This window comes from Vicia villosa, linkage group LG7 (genome assembly GCF_029867415.1).
Source record: "Vicia villosa cultivar HV-30 ecotype Madison, WI linkage group LG7, Vvil1.0, whole genome shotgun sequence".
Lineage (NCBI taxonomy): Eukaryota > Viridiplantae > Streptophyta > Magnoliopsida > Fabales > Fabaceae > Vicia > Vicia villosa.
In genome coordinates, this window is record NC_081186.1 from 107,150,232 (window position 1) to 107,172,039 (window position 21,808).

A 21,808-nucleotide genomic window follows, 5' to 3' on the forward strand; every position below is an offset into this window, starting at 1 on the left:
TCTACAAGTATACACTTAGTATCGAGGAAACCTCGAAATGGGTTTAATCAAAGGGGATAATTTCTAATAAAGACCCTGGAGCCGGGGGAACCACATCTAGGGGGTTCTCCTAAACAGGGGCAAAAAAAATTTCAAAGATCACATGGGCATGCAGTCAAACATCCTATCAACTAGGGGCATTCTTCCTAAGGTTCAATCGACTTAGGTCACATCTCGAAGCAATCTCAATCAAGGGCATGTTAAACATAGGATAAATTCAAAAGGATAGAACACTATGGATAGTCCTCCATATCCTGGAGATCAAGGGCACACCCTTTAATCTAAACGGCAAAGCATCCGACGAGGTTATTCCTCGGGGCACTTCCCTCATAACTTGGAGATCATAGGCACCTTCTCCACTGAACACTGGGGCATTGGATATCAAATTCATAAGGCAAACAATTCAAAGGTTAAAAGTGTGGAGAACCTCCAAAGTTTAAAGGCGTGGGGTACTTCTAAAAAAAATCAAACTGGGGCAAGGCGCACAACAAAAAGAAAATGCGTTCCCGCACCATACAACATTGAACAAATCTTTTTCTCCTAACTACGATCTTCAAAGTTCAAACAAAACAGGTATTGGGAAATCGCGCTAGCATCACACCCCATCTTATCAAGCAAACCTGCAACTCCAGCGAACTATATACGCTTTGGTTATCAATAACCTACCATTGGAGCATCCTACTAATACATACAAATCACGCATTACATACATTGGTCAATACATTACTCCATACCTTTTTAGGTAGTCTTCTCTAAGACAGTCATCGTCATTTCAAAAAAAAACCTTTTTAGGTAGTCCTCTTCAGGACATTCTGTTTCTAAGTACCTTTTCAGGTAGTCTTCTTCAAGACATCCTTTTTCTAAGTACCTTTTCAGGTAGTCTTCTTCAGAACATTCTTTTTCTAAGTACCTTTTGAGGTAGTCTTCTTCAAGACATTCTTTTTCTAAATACCTTTTCAGGTAGTCTTCTTCAAGACGTTACTTTTCTAAGTTCCTTTTCAGGTAGTCTTTTTCAAGACGTTCCCTTCTTTCTAAGTTCCTTTTCAGGTAGTCTTCTTTAAGACATTACTTTTCTAAGCACCTTTTCAGGTAGCCTTCTTCGAGACATTCTTGTCCTAAGCACCTTTTCAGGTAGTCCCTTTCAAAAAAAAAACAATTTGTCATCCCTCTCAAGAACCTCTTCAGGTAGTCTTCTTTAAGACATCTTTCAACCTTTTCAGGTAGTCATCTTTAAAGACATTCTTCATCCCTTGCTAAGAACTTTTTCAAGTGATCTTATTTAAGACAAATTTCTATCTACGCTAAGAGCCTTTACAGGTGGCCTTCTCTAAGACAAATTGCTACCATGTCGAAAAATCATTTCAGATAGTCTTCTTTAAGACAAACATTCACATCCATTCAAAAGACCTTTTCAGGTAATCTTACAGAAGACATTACTTCGTTCCACTCATTACGTCAACAAAACATACGTATATGCATAAGCATTATCCACATTACAAAGCCAACATAAGCATAGTCATGGTGTAGGTGCAAGCATGGATTAAACAAGTTCAATAGGTTTAAGGAGATAAAATCTCGGGGTTGCATCGGCATTAGCATACATACATACACATTAGCATTAGCATATACAAAAAGCCCAATTTCTATTGGCAATCCAAATCATTACAAAGTCCAGTTCTCATACTGGAAAACCATCAAATCCAATTCTCGTTTGGTAGTCAGTTCCCGTCTGACTATTACATCAAAATTCAAATCACGCTACAAAAGCCTAATCTCCAACCCTCGTGTTGTGATAGGTGTATTTCTCCGACCCTCGAGTCGTGAGTCTCCAAACAGGTGAATCTCTTTCATGCAGGTATGTTTGCTAGAACTATAGCAAACGATTACTTTTATGCAGGTACGCTTGTCAGAACCATGGCAGGTAATTCCTTTGGTGCAGGTAAAATTTTTCCGAACCAGGGAAAATAACCCTGTTGGTGCAGGTAAATTTTGCGATAACCCTCGCAAATAACCCTGTTGGTACAGGTAAATTTTGCGATGACCCTCGCAAATAACCCTATTGGTGCAGGTAAATTTTGCGATAACCCTCGCAAATAACCCTATTGGTGCAGGTAAATTTTGCGATAACCCTCGCAAAATAACCCTGTTGGCACAGGTAAATTTTGCGATAACCCTCGCAAATAACCCTGTTGGTGCAGGTAAATTTTGCGATAACCCTCGCAAATAACCCTGTTGGTGCAGTCCTTTTCAGGAGCCTTTTCAGGCAGTCTTCTTTAAAGCGTATTCCATCCTTTCTAGGAGCTTTTTCAGGCACACAAGATTTTTAAACCGTTCTTCAATTGGGTTTATCACGTTAGTCCCTCGACAGTGATATCTTCCAAAACATCATCAACAAACAATCAAAGGTGCTATCTTTCTTTTCAGAATTACTAACATACTTCGATTAACGTAACTAACAATCATGCATCATTCAACTAACATACCTCATTCATACATTATGCATATACATACATGGCTCTCATTTCTTTTGAGAAGCTCACTGCATCAGGCATCGCATGCATCATAACATTGCATAAAATCAAGGTAGCCTTTTTAGGCCACGCTACGATCTAAATGCGTAGCTCCTTCAAAAAAAAAGCGTTTGCTTCACACTCTGAGAAATGGTATTCACTTTTGGTGACATCTTTAAGCCCATCTCCCACGGAATTCTTTCCCAATAAATGCAAATTTCAGGGCATTTCAGTGTCCAATCATCTTCTACCTTTAGATCACGATAGGCAGACGTGCCTATCTGACTCTTCAGGTTTAAGAAGATTGAACAGGGGCAGCTGTCATACCCCAAAATTTGCCCAGTCAATTTATGTGTTTTAATTCATCAAGGATCAAAATTAAGAATCATGGGGTTTGACATTCCTATTGTCAAACCTGCGTTCTTATAGAATATCCTGAGTTAAAATGAGGGTTAAGGTTAAAAGGTGTTTGGGCTCAGCCATCTTCGAGATTTTTTAGTCCGTTTCACAGTTGATCATATAGCTTATGATTTTTTGTTGGACTATTAATTTCAATATTTGATTTGATCATTTTTAACTATTATTATTATTAATTAGTATTGTCTGATTATTAATCTTAATATTTGGTTTGATTATTTTCTGTTATTATTAATTTTAATAGGTTTATTCTTTTATTAGTTTTAATTATCTTTTGAAATGTTAAATACAATACAAAAAATTATGAAACAAATAAAAATATACAAGCACATGGGGCCTTGTTTCTCAAAGGCCCGTTAGTTTAACTTTGACTAATATAAATAGGTGATTTTTTTCTACACAAGGGGGGGAGGATCCTAAGTCTCACGCTCATACAGAAAAAACCCTTATTTTTATAAGGATTGTTTGACTTTTCAACCAAGACGGCGGAGACATACAGTTATACAACAAAAAGGCCTCACACTCCGACTGGTGCTATTCTTCACGTTGGTATACACCACAGCATTTGATATTCTTCTCTTCAACCAAACAACCTCCGACGAAACAACGCCACCAGAAGCCGTACGGCCGTCGGACAATTCAACCGCTACAACCAGCCACGGCGATTGGGAACTCCAATCTCGCGCCACCCAAAATTGCCGACCACAGATCCGCCACAAAGTGGCTGGCTCTGATCCGCGACGGTAACCACCGTGTTCTTGCGCCCTTCTAATCGTATTGATAATGCTTGTGTTGATTGGGTTGCCATGGTGAATCGTTTGTAATTCGTTTGTAGTCATCGTTATGCGATTGAATCCAAACTCCCTGTTCGTGTGAGCTTTATTTGTGATGATTGAGAATTGTTGTCTGAGAAGTAGGGATTAGAGAACATGAATAGAAACAGAGGAGATTTATGGAGAAACAGGACTAAGAAGTTTTTTTCAGAAAGAACCCATGAGGAAGATGAAGAAAGGGGCGTGGGTCTTTTTTTTATTTCCATTCCCTGAGTCTGTTTGTGTTAAATCACATTGGCCTTGCAATTACATCAAGGTGTCATCGCAGCTTGGATGGCAAAGGTTGCATGCCTATCACACTCAAAACAGGGGTTCGATCCCTCTGTGCGACGCTCTATTTTTCTTTACTCTTCATGTTAACAAGTCTGTAAATCCAGCGCATCACTCTCTTGGGGACTACCGTGCACCCTCCGCTGGCAACCTTTAGATCCAGGCAGCATGAAGATCTAATGACTCACAGCGTGGAGCCTTATCATGCCCCTTCAATAGCTCCCCACACAAAATTGCAGCCAGGTTTCTCTTATATTATTTATATATTATTTGTATAATTGTAAATATATGAATATAAGTTAGTTTTTTTTTTAGAAATTAGGATTTAGGATATAAATTAGAATGGTTTAGGACTTCCTCCCGATTATTTCGATTGTATCGATTTAATCTATTAATTTTAATTATTGTATTAAATCACAAAAACCCTATGAAAGTTTCCCACATATTAGGGTTCACCCAATCCCATTGGCCAGTGGCCAAAATACTAGGATTCAATTTATTATTCGTTTCGACTAAATTTATTGGTCGCGATGGTTAATAATCGATTAATTTAATTAATCAAATCCTATAAATTAAAATACAACTATTTTGCTAAATGGTTTTAACCATCTTATTGGTTATGATGATTAGCATACCTTATCAATTTGTTATTATTTGTAATCGTGTTAATCGGTTATGAGGGGTAACAATACAAAATAAAATTCACAAAAAATAATAAAACACAATAATTCATTATTAGTGATAATCGAATCAATCGATTTGAATTGGTAATGGTACAAAACCCCTAATCTTTTGACTATGGTGATCAAACCTATTGATCATCGCGGTTAATTGTGCCAAATCAGGGTTGTACGCCCAGAACATCTAAAACAACTTCAAAACATTTTTCAAACATTTTTCAAACGTTTTTCAAACTTCAAACTCCAAATACAGATTTTTATCTACGACAGGCTATTCAAAGCCTTCAAACCTTCAAATCAAATTTCAAACCTTAAGGGCGTACAACCCGTCCCCCGAACTACGTTGACTCTGATCCTCCATAAGGAGGTACGTAGGCACTTGGCAACAAGACGAGTCCCCCCTCCCTAAAATCTCAATTTTTCCCCTATTCATTTCCTTAGCCATAAACCTTTATCTTTGAGATGTTAGCCTTTAGGAAAGGGTTGAGGGTGCCTAACACCTTCCCTCGACCTGAATATAGTATCTTACCCTGATCTCTATACTGCGTAGGGTTTCCTATTCGCCCTTCAGAATAGGTGGCGACTCTAATCTTTAATTTTTAGGGCAGGTTGCTACACAATGATACCTAAGTGACACACACACATTCAATACTTAACAACTTATGAATACATGATAGAACTTACAACTCAAAATAGTCATACTCTTCTATCAACATGATATTAGAGAGACTCACAATTTGCATACAAACCCTAACCTATTCCCATAAGCTCTGCTCTTCAATTAGGTTTATAGTCTTCTATTTAAAGCACACGTCTGGTCTGGACTTGGGCTTCAAAACGCAATGGGGAGACTGCTAGAAATCTGCAAAATATTCTCCAATAAAATAGGTCTCCAATAATTAGTTTCCTAGATATTCTGCATATTTAGAAACCAATCAAACCTCTTGAACACACATAAAATCTTTTATCCTTATATTAATTGTTATCTTGGATGGCATAATATTCTCCAAATATTCTGCATCTGTAATAACTCAAACAGAATCCAAAAGTCCAACTTAACACTTAGTCACGATGTCAGATGTTCCTGCATAGGACATCTTGTTCGACATGTTATACCAGATGGAGTAAATTGAACATCTTGTTCAACATATTGATCAACATATAATTTCTGCAATGTTGAAATATTCTATCTAACATGTTACTCTCAAATTTGTTTTACTAAAATTAATGCCCACAATACAATTATAGAATTAACATTCTTAAACATTTTCAATCATGATCATAAAACATTTTCTCTTAAACCCTTTGAAAAATTCTTCCATTCCTATTCATTAATTTCTTTTGGATTTCGACATCATAAATATCTTAATTGTCTGAAATTACAAGTAATGTGCATGTCTATGATTGATAATTGTTTGTAGAGTCCACTATATGAATACCTCTTGAGTGTATCATTTGAATCCTTCGAATGAGTGCTTGAATTGTCTTAGTATCATTAGTTGTAGGTATGGTGCACCTTATTGCTGTCAACAAAACTAATGCATTGGAGGATGGTGTTCTAGATCCCTAACCAGATGTTATACATGTTTAGTGTGAGAATATAATTTTCCACTATACAAGAGTTTACATTATGTGAACATATGCTTCAAGGGGTCCGTACAAAAGCTTCCAAATTAAGTTATGGGATAGTTATCGAGAGGTAAGATTCTATATCGGATAGAATACACGCATTTGTTATAATGAGATGCGACAAATGGTTAGTATAAAGAATTATTCAAAAGTTGAAACGTGATGACACCAGAACAAGGAGATGTGGATGTCCTTTTTAATTTTTATGGGTATCACAAGGAAAAAAATACTTGGACATTTATTATGATTTGTAGTCTACATAATCGTGGATTGAGTCGCAAGTTAGTAGGTTACCCGATTGACTGTCGTTTGGATTCTGACGAGAAGAGTCTTGTTGATGAAATGACAATAAACATGATTCATCTCAAAAACATACTCACAACTTTGAAAAGGAACATAATTGATAGTGTCTCAAATATTAAGAAAGTTTATAATGTTCACCACATAAACAACAAGGCAATAAAGGGTCCAGGAGCTCAAAAGCAACAGTTCTTGAAACTGTTGGATGAAAATCATTACGCATCTAGGTACAAAGTGTGTTTTGAAAAGTTGTTCGAGATATATTTTGGACACATCCTGATTCCATTAAGTTGTTTAACACATTTTTAACAGTTTTGGTAATTAATTAAACGTATAAGACCAACAAGTACAATCTTTATCTTTTTGAAATTGTTGGTACTACTTCTATAGAGATGAGTTATTCGACTGACTTTATGATTTTGGAATGTGAAAAGGAGGATAATATTGCATGAGCTTTGTAAATGTGTCACAATATGTTGAAAGACTAAAGAGCATGCCAGATGTCATCGTTACTGGTTGCAATACCTTGTTGATGAATTTGGATACACAGATATATCCTACATCTTATGCTTTATTATGTAGGTACCATGTAACAAAAAATGTGAGAACTAAAATTAAGGGTGCATTAGGAAACAAACAAATCAATGATAAATATGGGAAAGTAATTAAACCTAATCAAGTATTGGAATGTGTAATTGATGTCTGGAATATTATGATCAATTCTTCTACAAATGAGTTATATGTCGAATTTTTCATTCATTTCACAAGTGTGTGCGTGAAATATCCGAAATTTTTGAAATATGTTGAAACTACGATATTAGACCATGTGAAAGAGAAAATTGTTTATGCATGGACTGATCAAGTTAGACATCTTAGAAATACCAAAACTAATATAGTTGAATTTGTTCATTCCACAATGAAGAACTGGTTGGGAGATAGTAAGAGGAATTTTGGCTTGAATTTGTTCATTCCACAATGAAGAACTGGTTGAGAGATAGTAAGAGGAAATTTGGCTAAGTTAGAAATTAGTGAACAAATGATTAATCTACATCATAATGAGATGCATACATCATTTGGTTGCCAAATCAAAATATTAAAACATAGATTTAAGGGCGAAATATGTATTCATACAAAGTTATGTGGGTAGAGAAAACATGTCCAAATAGCTCTAGTAGTTGAACACATAGAAGAGCATACAGTTTTCCGTGTGCTTGCTTAATAGCCAAGATTATGAAACTTGATAGAAATATATGTATGGTTGAGGTAAACACACATTGGAAAAGGCTTCAATTTGACGATGATGACGTGTTCAAGGATGGTAAATCATATATTTCTATTAGGATATAATGAAGGGTTAAATAAGTTTTTGGTCCCTATAAAATTACCAAATTTCGTTTTAAGTCCCTCTAAAATTTTCCTTCAAATTTCAGTCCCTACAAAATATTCCGTCTAAAGAAATGGTCCCTGACGTTAAAAGCCACTAACGGCTGCTGATGTGTCAAGACAGGTGGAATTTTTTTAAACCATTTTTTAATTGTTTTAATCCAGCGTGTTATTAAAGGGACAACACAGTGTCATTCCTTTGCAAATCCTTTGCCCTAATTCCTCTTCTTCATCTTCTGCCTCCATTGTTCCTCTTCTTCTTTTGCCCTACTTCCTATATCAGTGTCACTTTGTGCTTCTTCTTCGTTCATTCCTTCAAGTTATTCTTCGTCCATCGTGACCTATGTCGTCTGTTTCAGTGAAATCGCGATTTGGTGGTAGGTTTTGTGGGTGTCAAGCTCGGATGGTGATGTATCAATGTAACAATGGAGCAAATAAGGGGAGGTTGTTTTGGAGATGTCCTTACTGGAAGAATGCTGATACTTGTAATCTATTCATATGGGCTGAAGATGTTGGTGAAAAATCTGGAAATGAAGATCTTACCATTAGGAATTCAGAGTTTGATGTCATGGAATCTGTGGGATATATGAAGTCATTGTATGAGGATGCAAGGAAGAAGAACAAGAACTTAAAGGCCAAGTTGAAAATATTGGAATATCATGGAAAAATAAAGACGTTGGTTCTTGTTGTGTCCTGTATGATTAATTTGTATTTTGTGTTCAAGTGTAATTACTGAGTTGTTTAGGCTTGTGAAATAATGTAGTCTGGTTATGTTTGGTTATGTTTGGATTTTATGTTTGGAAAAATATTGTAGTTTGGTTATGTTCATTGTTTGATGTATTTGTTTGATGTTCTTGTTGGATGTTCTGGTTTAATGAAATACAATGTAGTTCTTGTTTCAATTTTGTTTGTTATGATACACATAAATGAAAAACCAAAGCAACTGATAAAATGGTTCATAATACCAAAGCAACTGATACAAAACCAAAGCAACTGATAAAAACCAAAGCAACTGATAAAAACCAAAGCAACTGATAAAACCAAAGCTCTTAGATTCAGTACAAAACAAAAGAGATACATCCAAAAGTGGTTCATAATACATCTTCATAATACAGCTTAGATTCAGTTCAACACAAAAGAGATACTTCCAAAAGTGGTTCATCATACATCACACAAATGTTTCAAAGTAAATAACAAAACAGTAGGACAATTATGGATCACTGAGTCATGCTCTTTTGGATGTCAGCCCATGGCTTGCTCCCACTAGCACTGCTCACAGTAGTGTCTTCATCAGGAATTTCAAGTGGATCATTTTGATCCCTTCCAGGCCCCGGTATATTTTTTGCCTTCAAAGTCCTTAGCCTATCACTCTTTCTAATTGGAGATGCAGCAAGATTGGACTTTTTCCTTGGTGATATCATTACCTTTACCTGTTAAGACAAAAAACAGTTAACAATGGTTTATAAACACAGCATGCCAAGGTACATCAATGTTTGTTACAAACTTACAGGGTCACTCATAGTTGACATAGTTGGCTTGTTGGCAGCTTTGGACACCTTTGGAGCAATGGATGGTTTGACAGTTTTTGGAACCTTGGGGCATTTCCCAATAAAGGTCTTGGGACCAGGTCTTTTACTCTTGACAGGACTAGTATCAATTCTCAATGGTGCAATGTCAAGTATTTCCTCATCATCTAACAAGGCCTCCAATTCATCAGGATCGATTCCACAATACCTTTTCATTGCCTCAGCTGAACTGACAGTGTTTTGTGAATGAGGCACATCTTCATTGGTATGAGGCACATCATTAGCAGGCACATCTTCATTGGTATGAGGCACACCATTAGCTTGATTCTCACTTACAGCTTCATTGGTATGAGGCACATCATTAGCAGGCACATCATTAGCAGGCACATCATTAGATTGCACATCATTAATTTGCACACCTTCAGCTTGATTCTCATTGCTATGAGGCACATCTTCAGCTTGATTCTCATTGCTATGAGGCACATCTCCAGCTTGCACATCTTCAGCCTGATTCTCACTTACAGCTTCATGTTGTGGCACATCATTAGTTTGCACAGAAGCCTTTGACTTCTTTGATTTCCCTCCTACATTTGCAGTAGACTTTGACTTCTTTGATTTCCCTCCTACATTTGCAGTAGACTTTGACTTCTTTGATTTCCCTCCTATTTGCACAGAAGCCTGCAACCAATGTAATTGTAAGAAAATCAACCAAAATAACTGTAACCAATTTAGTTCAATTACTTACCCTTTTTTTGACTCCAGAAGTTCCCACATTAGGTGTTTGGCTTCCTTGGGTGGGTGCAACACCTGTTGGTACATCTGTTGGTACATCTCTTGATACATCTCTTGGTACATCTCTTGGTACTTCACCAACAATAACTGCTAGCTGTTTGTTTTTCTTACAAGTCCTTTTGTTATGTCCATATTCAAAGCAAATCTTGCACCTATGACTTGTGTTAGTCCTTTGCCACCTTGTTTGACTTTCTTCATCAGCCTCTCTTCTTCTCAATTTCTTTGGTCTGCCAGGGCCTCTCTTATAACTAGGTGGCAAGATTTCAGGGTCAGTGGTCTTTGGCCATTTGTTTTGGCCATTAATAGGACTGATAACTTCATTGTAACATGTTACATAGGTAGACTTATGATAACACTTGTGTACATAGTTAATGGGGTTATCTACCTTCCTATGAATGGCTGCAACAGCATGTCTACATGGGATCCCTACCAAGTCCCAAAAATTACAAGAACATGTATGTTTTGCCAAGTCCACAACAAAACTATCTGTGAACATTACATGAGTAACCTGAAATGTTAATCTACCTGCATAAGTGGGCAGCCAACTAGCACTTTTTTCTATCTCCCTATCTAACCTTCTAAGTGGCTTAGACATAATCACTCCTTTGTAATTCTCTACCTTCTCCCTAAGAGTGGCAAACCTACCCATTAGATAGTTCCTAATCCATTCAAACATGGTTAGTATAGGTTTATCCCTTTGCATCAAAATAGTAGCATTAAAAGATTCACTTAGGTTGTTCATAAGAACATCACACTTAGAGTAGAAGGGAAAGGCATGCTTACACCACTTATTCTTGGGAATAGCATTCATCCATTCATAGGCATCTGGATTTGCCTCTTTAATTTGATTCATCTTAGCCGCATGGTCTTCAAAATAGGTTGCCTTTGCTGCAGCCATTATTAGATCTCTATAGAGTGTACCACCCCCAAACTTCTTCTTGAAGTTAGCATACAAATGTCTTAAGCAAAACCTGTGCTCAAATTCAGGATAGTCTTCCTCAAATACATTCACCAATCCCTGCATATAAAGACCTAAGTTAATACTTAAAATCACATATAATCACATATAAGGAAATAAAGATTAACAAATAACACCTTTTGCTGATCAGAAATGAAGCAACACCTATTATCAGAACCTATGTCTTCAAGAAGCAACCTCATAAACCAGCTCCAAGAGTCTCTACACTCAGTCTCCACAACACCAAAGGCAAGTGGAAGATACTGATCATTAGCATCCCTACTGACAGCTATCAACAATATTCCACCATATTTGTTCTTTAAGTGACAACCATCCAATCCTATGAAAGGTCTACAACCATTCTTGAATGCTCTCTTTGTACCATCAAAGCACATGTAGCACCTTTCAAACTTAGGTGGCAAACCAGAAATGTTCAACTTAAATGTATTACCTATACATGCCCTTCTCAATTCAGCTCCATATGACCATAACATAGTGTACTGCTTGGCTGAGTCACCTTCAACAACCCTTCTAGCTATTTGCCTTGCTTTGAAAGCCCTACATCCAGTAATTTCTGTGGCAAACCTCAATCTAACATCAGAAACAATCTCATTCAATTTCATACCTGAATTGTTCTTCAACTTGTCCACAATTATTCTAGACACCCAATCAGCATTAGCATTCTTGTTGAAGAACTTCCTTCCACATTTGTGCTTCTGAATTAAAGTCTTAATCCTGAATGATTCAGTTCTCAACACTCTACTGCATAAAACAGTGTAACCACATTGTTGTTTATCCTTACAAATAACCCTGCACCTTTCCCCATCATTCTTGGCAAACTTAACTTCCCTCCCATTCAACACATTGTGTTCCAGTACAGCCTTTTTAAATTGCTTCAGAGATGAAAATTCCATTCCAACCTTGAACTTAAATTCCTTTCTAAGTTTTTCATCATCCCTAAACTTTACCATTGAAGGCCTACCACCATCACTATCATCATCTGCCCCACTATCAAGCTCATCTGTTAAGTAGTCATCATCAATTATGTGTTCCCTTTCCATCTCTGCTGTCATCATTCCTGTATGTATACCACCTGCACCACTTTCTGTTCCACCTGCACCATTTTCTATTCCACCTGCACCATCTTCTACTCCACCTGCACCATCTTCCACTCCACCTGCACCAGAATTGTTGATCTCTTCACCTACATCTTCATCATTATCATTCATCCTCTCCTCTTCACTATCTTCAAAATGTATGCCATCCAAAGAGTCTTCACTTGATTCACTATCTTCACTATCTTCTGAATTAACATTGTCTTTTGGCTCAGTATATATCTCAATATCAGACTTTGTTTCCTCAGCACACATAGCTAACAATGTTGCATCCTCATCATTAACAAGTGGTTTTAGATCATTTTCAAGTGAGCCATGTTCGGACTTCCACCACATTTTCACATCTTCCTTTATAAATGAAGCATCCAAAGACTTAAGTAAATCACATGCTTCAAAATATGACCAGAAATCTGGGTCCTGACCAGCTATAGCAAAAACATCGCCCCCTTCATATGATACCCCTTCATCTCTTACAAATTTGCCATTGGTAAAAAAGACAACCTTAAATAACCCCATTCCCTACACATTTCAATGGTATATCAGACAAAAATAGAACCCTAAATACTGCATGCAAGGAACGCACAACCCTAAACAAGTTTCAAGACAGAAATGTCGCAATTATTAAACAATAGAATCAGAAAGTGGGACTTACCTTGTCGTTTTTTGGGACCGGAGCAGGAGCAGGAGTTGTCGTTGTTGGGACCACTTGAATGAAAGGGACAAGAATGGATGAGAGAAGAGGGACCACGATGAAGATTAGAGAAAGAGGAGGGACCAGAAGAAGAAGATCATCTTAAAGATAAGGCTGGATTAAAACAATTAAAAAATGGTTTAAAAAAATTCCACCTGTCTTGACACATCAGCAGCCGTTAGTGGCTTTTAACGTCAGGGACCATTTCTTTAGACGGAATATTTTGTAGGGACTGAAATTTGAAGGAAAATTTTAGAGGGACTTAAAACGAAATTTGGTAATTTTATAGGGACCAAAAACTTATTTAACCCTATAATGAAAGGTGATTCAATAAATATATTTGAAAACTAATTATAACTTGAAGTTTCACGTCAAAGAGACAATACAAAAGATAGCCTATCTATGAATCACTTATATGAAACCACCCACAAAAGTAGTATAAACAAAGGATTCTCCTAAAAAGGTCAAACCAACACCCAGTGATAATTCAACCGAGTGATCACCATCCTATTTTGAACATGTCGACTCACTTTATTCAAATTCTCCATTTTCATAATCCAAAAAAGTTATATTAAGGGTGCTTGCATCGACAAACTCTCACATGCCCACCTTTACCTTAAAAACACATTAAGGAGATGCCTATTTTAATGGACAAATACATTGACTGAAATGTAAACGTTAAAGGTGATGGCAACTGCGGACTTCACATTGTTTCAGCTTTGCTAGATAAGGGAGAGGAGAATCATACACTTTTCTTCTGATATCTTATCAAAGAGTTAAAGGCCCATAAGGAATATCACTCGAGGTTATACGAGAATAAAAAGTACAATATGATGTAATTCACGATGCTCTAATTCCTTGTATTAATGACCCTACACTAGAGAAAAACTGGATGCATTTCTTTGAAATGGGTCACCTTGTAGAAAGTGTGTATAATAGAGTTTGTATCGATCTATCAAGATATAGTTTCTTAGAGAAAATATTCCACTATGAAGTGGCCAACCAAAAAATTATGTAGGGGGGATTATTTGAAACCAGAATGTCCTCTACCACGAATATCTCCCGAATGGACATCTCACTCCAAAAACAAAGTAGAAACTTGGTCTTACACTTTTTTTGGATATGATGTAAGAATTTTACGAATTGATTGATAGTGAAAAAGAGTCAAATAAAAAAAAATCTAAGGTGAAAGTACCTATAGATTTAGGCGATGACACAATTTTTTATATCGTTTAGCTTATATCTTACATTATGTGTATAAACATTAGTATTTTCATACATGTAACATTGACACAATTTTTGTGTGTTTTAGTTTGTATCTTACAATGTGTATATAAACTTTAGAATTTTCATTAGTACTGTTTTTAATATTCTGCTTAAAACTTTTATTAAACGAGTACTTGGTTTTTTAAATAGAAACCAAGATGTGTCCGGATACCATTCTCTAGACAAAGCAATGAGCAACAATTTACACATATTTGTATTAGGTTGCAGATCAGGGTGTGTCCATATAACAATATCCAAACACACCCATGAGAAAATACATTAAACATTTTTGTACTTTTTGATATATCGCTTATAAGGTGTCCCACCGGGGGTTCTTTGATGAAACTATCATCTTTTGATGAAACCATCCCCAGTAGTGATAATACAATCACATTTGAGCAAAACATCCAAAACATGGTATACCCTTACATTTTCCTCCTAAAATTTCTCTTGATGAGCTGGCCTTGGGGGATCTCCTACTAGCACTCGTGTGAGATAATGATGGGAAACTATGTATAATCATTAGATGTAACTGTATATTGTACTTCTTGAACTAGGAGATGGAAATAGCTCATCGACATCTTTACGACATACCGTGGGAGGTGCAACCAATGTGGGTTTCCTAGGCACTACTATAAATAATAAATTTCATGACAAAGCTTTCACCTCATCCAACAAAAAATCGAGGTATAATGCCAAGGCGCGGCGTGTTTTTTTTATAAAATAAAAACCACTTATTCTCTCGGTTTTTAATATAACCGAGGGGAAAACAATTTGTGAGGGCAATGAAGTGTTTCAATGATGTCAAAATGTGTCCTTCTAGTTTGGGCGTGACTCTAGTCGATAGGACAAACAAGGAAGCATGAAGGATCACAAAAATTGGCATTTTTGAATGTGTCAGGTGCATAGGTCAACCTATAGATTGTTCAGGTTGACTCATGATGGCAAAAATGGGCAGTTTTGTGAGTTTCAGAAGCTCAAGTTGACCTATAGATTGTTCAGGTCGACTCATGGATTTTTGGTGCAGCCTCGGGTTTGCTCAGGTCGACCCATAGGTCAACGCATCCTGGAATTCAAAATTGCAAAACATAGGTCGGCGCATGGTCTTATTTAGGTCGACACATGCAACTTTGGGAAAGCCTCAGGTTTGCTCAGATCGACCCATAGGTTGACGCATAGTTTGCCAAGCCTTCCTTCCTGCAGCCACGGGTTTGTTCAGGTCGACCTGTCGCTGTGAAAAACTGATTTTGCTGTTCACTTATTGTTTTGGCTTTGGATAACCTGTATAAGGTTCATTGGTTATTTCATTTGGAAAACAACAAGAAAAGTGAAATAGATACACAAGGTTCTTATCATCTTCAACCTCTCATTCATCCATTGACAACTACACATAACAATTTTTGTCAATCAAGGTGAATAGCATATGTTGATAACGTCCGACTATAGATTGAGTTCTTGTTCGGGTTAAGAGATTGTGGGTTTTTCTTGAATAAAATCTGAGGGTTTTGTCCTCCAAGATCTTTGGGATTTGGGGGGTTTTTGACGATTCTTCGCCTCATCAATATTCAGCCGTGCTTAAGGGATTGAGGAATCAGAGGTTCGCTCAACAAGGTAGCAACAATAGAGAAGGAAGAATCGGGGTCACGATCTTGGGATTAAATCAGTCGAACAGAGGGTTTGAGAAACGAATTGGGTTCTCAACAAGGTAGCTACAACCGGAGGTTTTTCAAAGATCGGTGACACACTTGGTTCAGTTCGAATCAAAGGAAGAGAAGAATATTGTTTTAATTTTTTGCATTTGTAGTTGGTTGTGGTTAACATTTCTTCTCTTGTAAACACTTTGCAATTCAATACCATATATCCTAATTCTAAGTTTAAAATTAGAGGCAGACGTACCCTACGCGAGGATGACAAGGGGAACTACCTAAACAAATCGTGTGTTACTTTTTCTTATCGCACTTTACTTTCTTTTAGCATAATTTGTGTTAGTGTGAGCTGTTAGAATTTGGTGAATTTTGCACACCAAGTATTTGACAAAATTACACACACAAATTATTGTTGTTAAGTTGATAAATATTATTGGTAGTAATATTCTAAAGTGACACAAGTAAGTCAATTGATAAAACAAAGCGTTGATTCATTTTTTTATCATTTCGGTTTAGCATATCTGGTCTTTTCAATAATTGATCGTTCTTAGACGATTCAAAATCCGGGGAGCTTCGCTTAAAATTTAAAAAGCGCGTAAAGCAAAAAGAGGGATCTATTCAACCCCCCTTCTAGATCCATCACATCGTCTAACATAATTTAGGACACACTTCGAATCTCAACTATTGCAGTTCATGTTTTTATTTCTATATAAGTGTAAACTAAATAATGTATCCCTTAGGTTTTTGCAACAACTGAGGGATAGAATAATTAGATTTTATTATAAAAACACTCTTTAAATAGATTTTATCCTAATCCTAACTTATATGTAGCCGCCTTAAACTCGTATGCATCATATACTTTAAGATGGATTGCATCACAGAAAAAATTTCAATGTTCAGTGTTATTCTATTTTGAACAAAACATTTGTTTTGACCTTGTAATCTATCTCACATAATGGTATTGATGTTGTTGTTGTATTTTTTGAATAACCTTCCTATGTTGTCAATAAAAAACATCATCTAGAAATTTATTACTAAACATGGTATAAACCGCACACAAAAAATGGTGAATGGTAATAAATTGAAATTTCAACATGACATGTTATTTATTACCATTTTTTCTTAAAACTTATTACCTCAGTTTTTTACTAAAGGAACAACGCTCGGGATATTGTCAAGACATCAATACGCAACAAACTATTGTATCCACCACTATAATTTTGTTCTCTTTCTTGTGAAAGCATTTTCTCTTGATAATAAAATCTTTGCTTCAAGTTAAAGAAGGTTGGAAAAGTTCTCTATGATGTATTGCAAGTGCAGAAAAAATATCTTTGCTTCAAGTTAACAAAAAAAGAAGAAGGGAAATCAACCTTCATTAACTTATTAGAAGTTGGATGCATACAAGATATGCAACAAAATTTGGATTACAACAAAGATTTGTTATGCTCCAAGAATAAAAACGACAATGATAAATTTGGATTTGTTGTAATTAATGTATTTTAATATTATGTGTAAACAATGTAATGTTTAAAAAAAATCTTATTCACCCCAGTTTTCTAATAAAACCGATGGGTAAACATATTTTACCTCGGTTTTTGTCAAAATTGAGGGAATAATTTAGCGTGATTATTGAGGATATTGATCACCCTCCTTAAACAAATCATTATCGTCCATTTCATGAGTATCAGCGCTCAAGACACTATCCTTAGTGATTCGCATGAAACATAAAAAACTTCCATTATAAAAGAATGTTGAATATCAAAAATTGATAATGAAACATCATGAAGCTCTTGAAACTATCTACATCAACCACTTTAAGGTTTACAAGAGCATTTGCCATGAAAAATTTTCTATGATGGATTGCAATAGCAAAAAATCATTTGGGTTTAAGGTTTGTGTTCTTAAATATTTATATGAGCAGAACACGATTTACTTATCTAACGTTTTTTTGTCCTATTTAAGAAACAAATGCATACAAAAACCATAAAGAATAACTGGCTCCCAGCATTTGATCTACCCCAAAATTTAATGATTAGAAGATCTAAAATCAAATCTTCAGGGAAGTTAATTTTTACTTTAATATTTTGTGCAAACAATATAATATTATGGGTAAACCATATAGTTGTCAACAAATTAATCTATTAATATTATGCGTAAACAATGTAACGAGTTTTTTTTAAAAATAGTTTATTTTACCATTCGGTTTTATTGATAAACCGAGAGGTATGACGCGCTCGTTTTGAAAATAATAAAAATGCAGAAGCTATGGTTCGAACTCATGTGCAAATAACCTAACCCCTCAGTTTTTTATTAATCGAGGGATACAATTATCTGCACATGGGTTCGAACCATAGCTTCTTCATTTTTATTATTTTCAAAACTAGCGCGTGACACATCTTGGTTTATCAATAAAATCGAAGGGTAAGATAGATGATTTTTTAATAATCGAGCGATAAAGTGGCAACTTCTCATGACTCCCTTCGTTACCTCTCTTCTGGAGGCGGGGTTAAATGCATTTTGCGTATGAGATAAAATGTGATTTTTGTAGTAGTGATGTATATCCTATAGATATTTGAAATGCCTCAAGACTCACTCAGATATATGTGGGTACTTAAATTGAGACCCTCAATCCATATTCTCTAAATATTGTGTCTGACAGTGCTCACAATATGGTGTGAAACAAATATCATTCGATAGAATATGGTCAAGAGAATGTATGTATGACTCATTCCTCGTATTGCTCCCGAGTGTGATCATGGAACACACAAATGGAAATTCTTTGTTGTAGTCGGTAACATACTGCCTCCCGGAGACACTTGGAAAATATTGGGGATTCATACCTAAAATTAGTTCAGTTGAAAATCAGTAATATAAAGGTACAAGTACTATGAAATTAATAGTTGAGTTATATGTAAATTATGTGAAATAGACATTTGTTTCCTATTATTTTCAGGTCTTTCTCTGACTAGATTAATCTAACTTTAAGTAGAGGTAACCCAAATAAGACATACCCTAATTATCTCAAATTCTAAGAAGTAGTTAATGTTGACAACATCGACATAGGTCACACTTTTGTCCATAAATATCGTCTTTCTAACCAAAAAGAAAAAAGAAAAATATGTCTTTAATGCATATTGTCTATGTTAAGAGACATGTGCATCATGACCAACATGATTAACAACGGAAATCAAATGGCTTAGTTAATTACATCAAACTAGAAACATCCATAAGCTGGTGTGTTGTCAAAGTAACATCAAACTAATTAACATAAGTTTGTTGCTAATTTGACTTAATAGAAAAACACATTGGAAATATACCATATGGGGTATCTGGAATTAGATATTTGTATAAGGTATACAAATTTTAAAATCCCTATAGTTTTTTCCAAAGTTCATATAAGACAAAATCTAATCTCTAAATTTACCAAACTAAAGTCTCAAACAAACTAGTAAGAAAAGGGATATAACATTAACATTAGAGAATGTAATGTATTTTAATTAAAAATTAGGAAGAAATTGAATGTATCATAATCACAAGAAACAAGATGAGGACATGAAACGAATAAACTTATCGAATCATCTTCAAATATAAAGAATATGAATGACTAGAACTGATTAAGGAACTTAATTTGAATGAGAAAGTAGAAATTGATATATTTTGTCTAGTTCTCACATAAAGAGTGTTTCTTAAACTTATTGTGCCATTTGCTATTTTGATTTCAAATGATACTAAATGGGGAGGGAAAGACAGGTTATTTTACTATGTCGTGAATTACGACAAAATTCAATATATATTTGTGAGGCAAAGAATAGTATCTACCAAAATAAATGGTATACTGCAATGATAATTCATACATAGATAATATAACAGAATAAGGCGAGAAAAAGACGAAGTTTTGTTTACCCAGTTCGATTAAATGATCTACTCTGGGGAAAAGAGCAGCTTTCCAATTCACTATACTCAGAAAGTTGTTACAAGAGATTATAGATGAGTTACAAGAAAATTGTCTTCTCAATTCCCAAAGAACAAACCTTGTTTCCCAACCTCTCCAGCTCTCAATATATGAATCACTCACACCCAAGGTATTTAGAAGTATTTTCCAATCCCCTTAGATAACTCCAAAGGTTTCCGAAAAACCTATGTCTTTCTAAGTTTTCCCTTGGAATTCCCTAAACCCTTGTTCTCACTTGTTGCTATAAGCTCTAAGATTGTCTCACTATAATAACATAAGAGATATATATTTATAATAGCCAAAATCCAACAAAGCCATAGCAAATCCTAAAACATATCTCCTTAATTGTTAGAATAAAATATATTATTATAATCTTATAATATCTCTTAGACTATTATAAATATATATATATATATCTTATAATATATTTTAGAATATCATAAATAAATATCTTATAATATCTTTTAGAATATTATAAATATCTTATAATATTTTTTTATATTAATTTATATGATCTCCAAATTAATACAAAGTATTCTAACATTAATGAATGGATCAATGAATCGAACTGATCAAGTTCGATACCCATGAACCGCTAAGACCACATTATTTTTTACTTTCTGAATTCTGGAAATCTCAAAATATATTTTCTTTCTCTTCATCAACAAAGGTTTTAAGGCATATTCCAACAATATACACCTTGGCTTTAAACCGTGTTAATACCAATTTAATCATCAACAACATTGCTACTCTCTACCATGTTGAAACACTAATCAATAACCTTGATCAAATTCAAACAACCCTTGAATCTTGATCTTGCCACTTGCGTCCACTTTTTTCCAATTACCATTTTCTTCCTATGTAATTTAAAAAGCATACAAGTATGATTTTTCAACCACTCTTGACTCCACCTGTTTTCAAATGTCTTCTTGAAGGTTTTTCTTCTTTTATTTTGCAGTCTTTCAGCCTCATTAAAAACATAATATCCAAGGCTAGTCTAATTGTCCCTTTAAGATGCTACAATAACCCTCCTTACCTTATCACGAGTCAAATGATAATCAGAGATCTCTGTAGTTGTTTCTTCACTACAACTTGTATCCATAATAGAAAACTCCACCTCAAATTGAGTTTTCTCCGTTATAGTTTTTACCAGGTTTTTCCCTTGGTTTTCACTATTCTCCCTCTTAAAAATTTCTCTACCAACCAAGTAAGTTGTTTTAACCTCAGATTTTCCCCAAAAACTCAATAATAACTCGGCGGTTTTTATTCCTTGATTTCTGTAAAATTCATTATACTCCTCTGAAACTTTCTCAAGGCATTCATAACACCTTAAACTCAAATCTCATTGTTCTTCCTTGTCATGAAATCCTCCACTAGTTAACGATGAATTAATAACAACATTTGAACCTTCTAAAATATATAGACCACATATGTTAGACTCTTTGGCAATAATCAATTCATCATGCAAAATCTTCAACACTCCATGTTCAACTCTAGTGCAATAGCCTAGATCATCAAACATACTTATAGATACAAAATTTCTCTTGAATTCTGGAACGTACCTCATATTGTGAATAAGAAGTTCACGATCATCAAACATTTTAAGTTTGACTGTACCAATACCATGAACCTTACAAGCCTTATTATCACCAAGGCGAACAACTCCACCTTGTACCATCTTCAAAGTTTCAAAGTATTATATACTTGGACACATGTGATAAGAGCAACCTGAGTCAATGATCCAACTATATTCAGTTTCCAAACTCGATACTACTATTACATCGACATCCTCATAACTTTC

At 35.2% G+C, this 21,808-nt stretch overlaps 1 protein-coding gene across 1 annotated transcript; it reads right to left on the reverse strand.

Annotated features, from left to right (window-relative positions):
- Window positions 1-9,214: 9,214 nt before the first annotated feature.
- On the reverse strand, window positions 9,215-21,685 carry LOC131619952 (uncharacterized). The gene is made up of 8 exons (XM_058890991.1): window positions 21,433-21,685; window positions 21,044-21,312; window positions 20,789-20,864; window positions 13,105-13,244; window positions 11,475-12,971; window positions 10,333-11,397; window positions 9,570-10,265; window positions 9,215-9,491 (listed from the first exon to the last, which is right to left on the reverse strand). Exons 1-8 carry the CDS (start codon window positions 21,683-21,685, stop codon window positions 9,279-9,281), a joined length of 4,209 nt encoding a protein of 1,402 aa, XP_058746974.1. The 3' UTR covers window positions 9,215-9,278.
- Window positions 21,686-21,808: the final 123 nt, after the last annotated feature.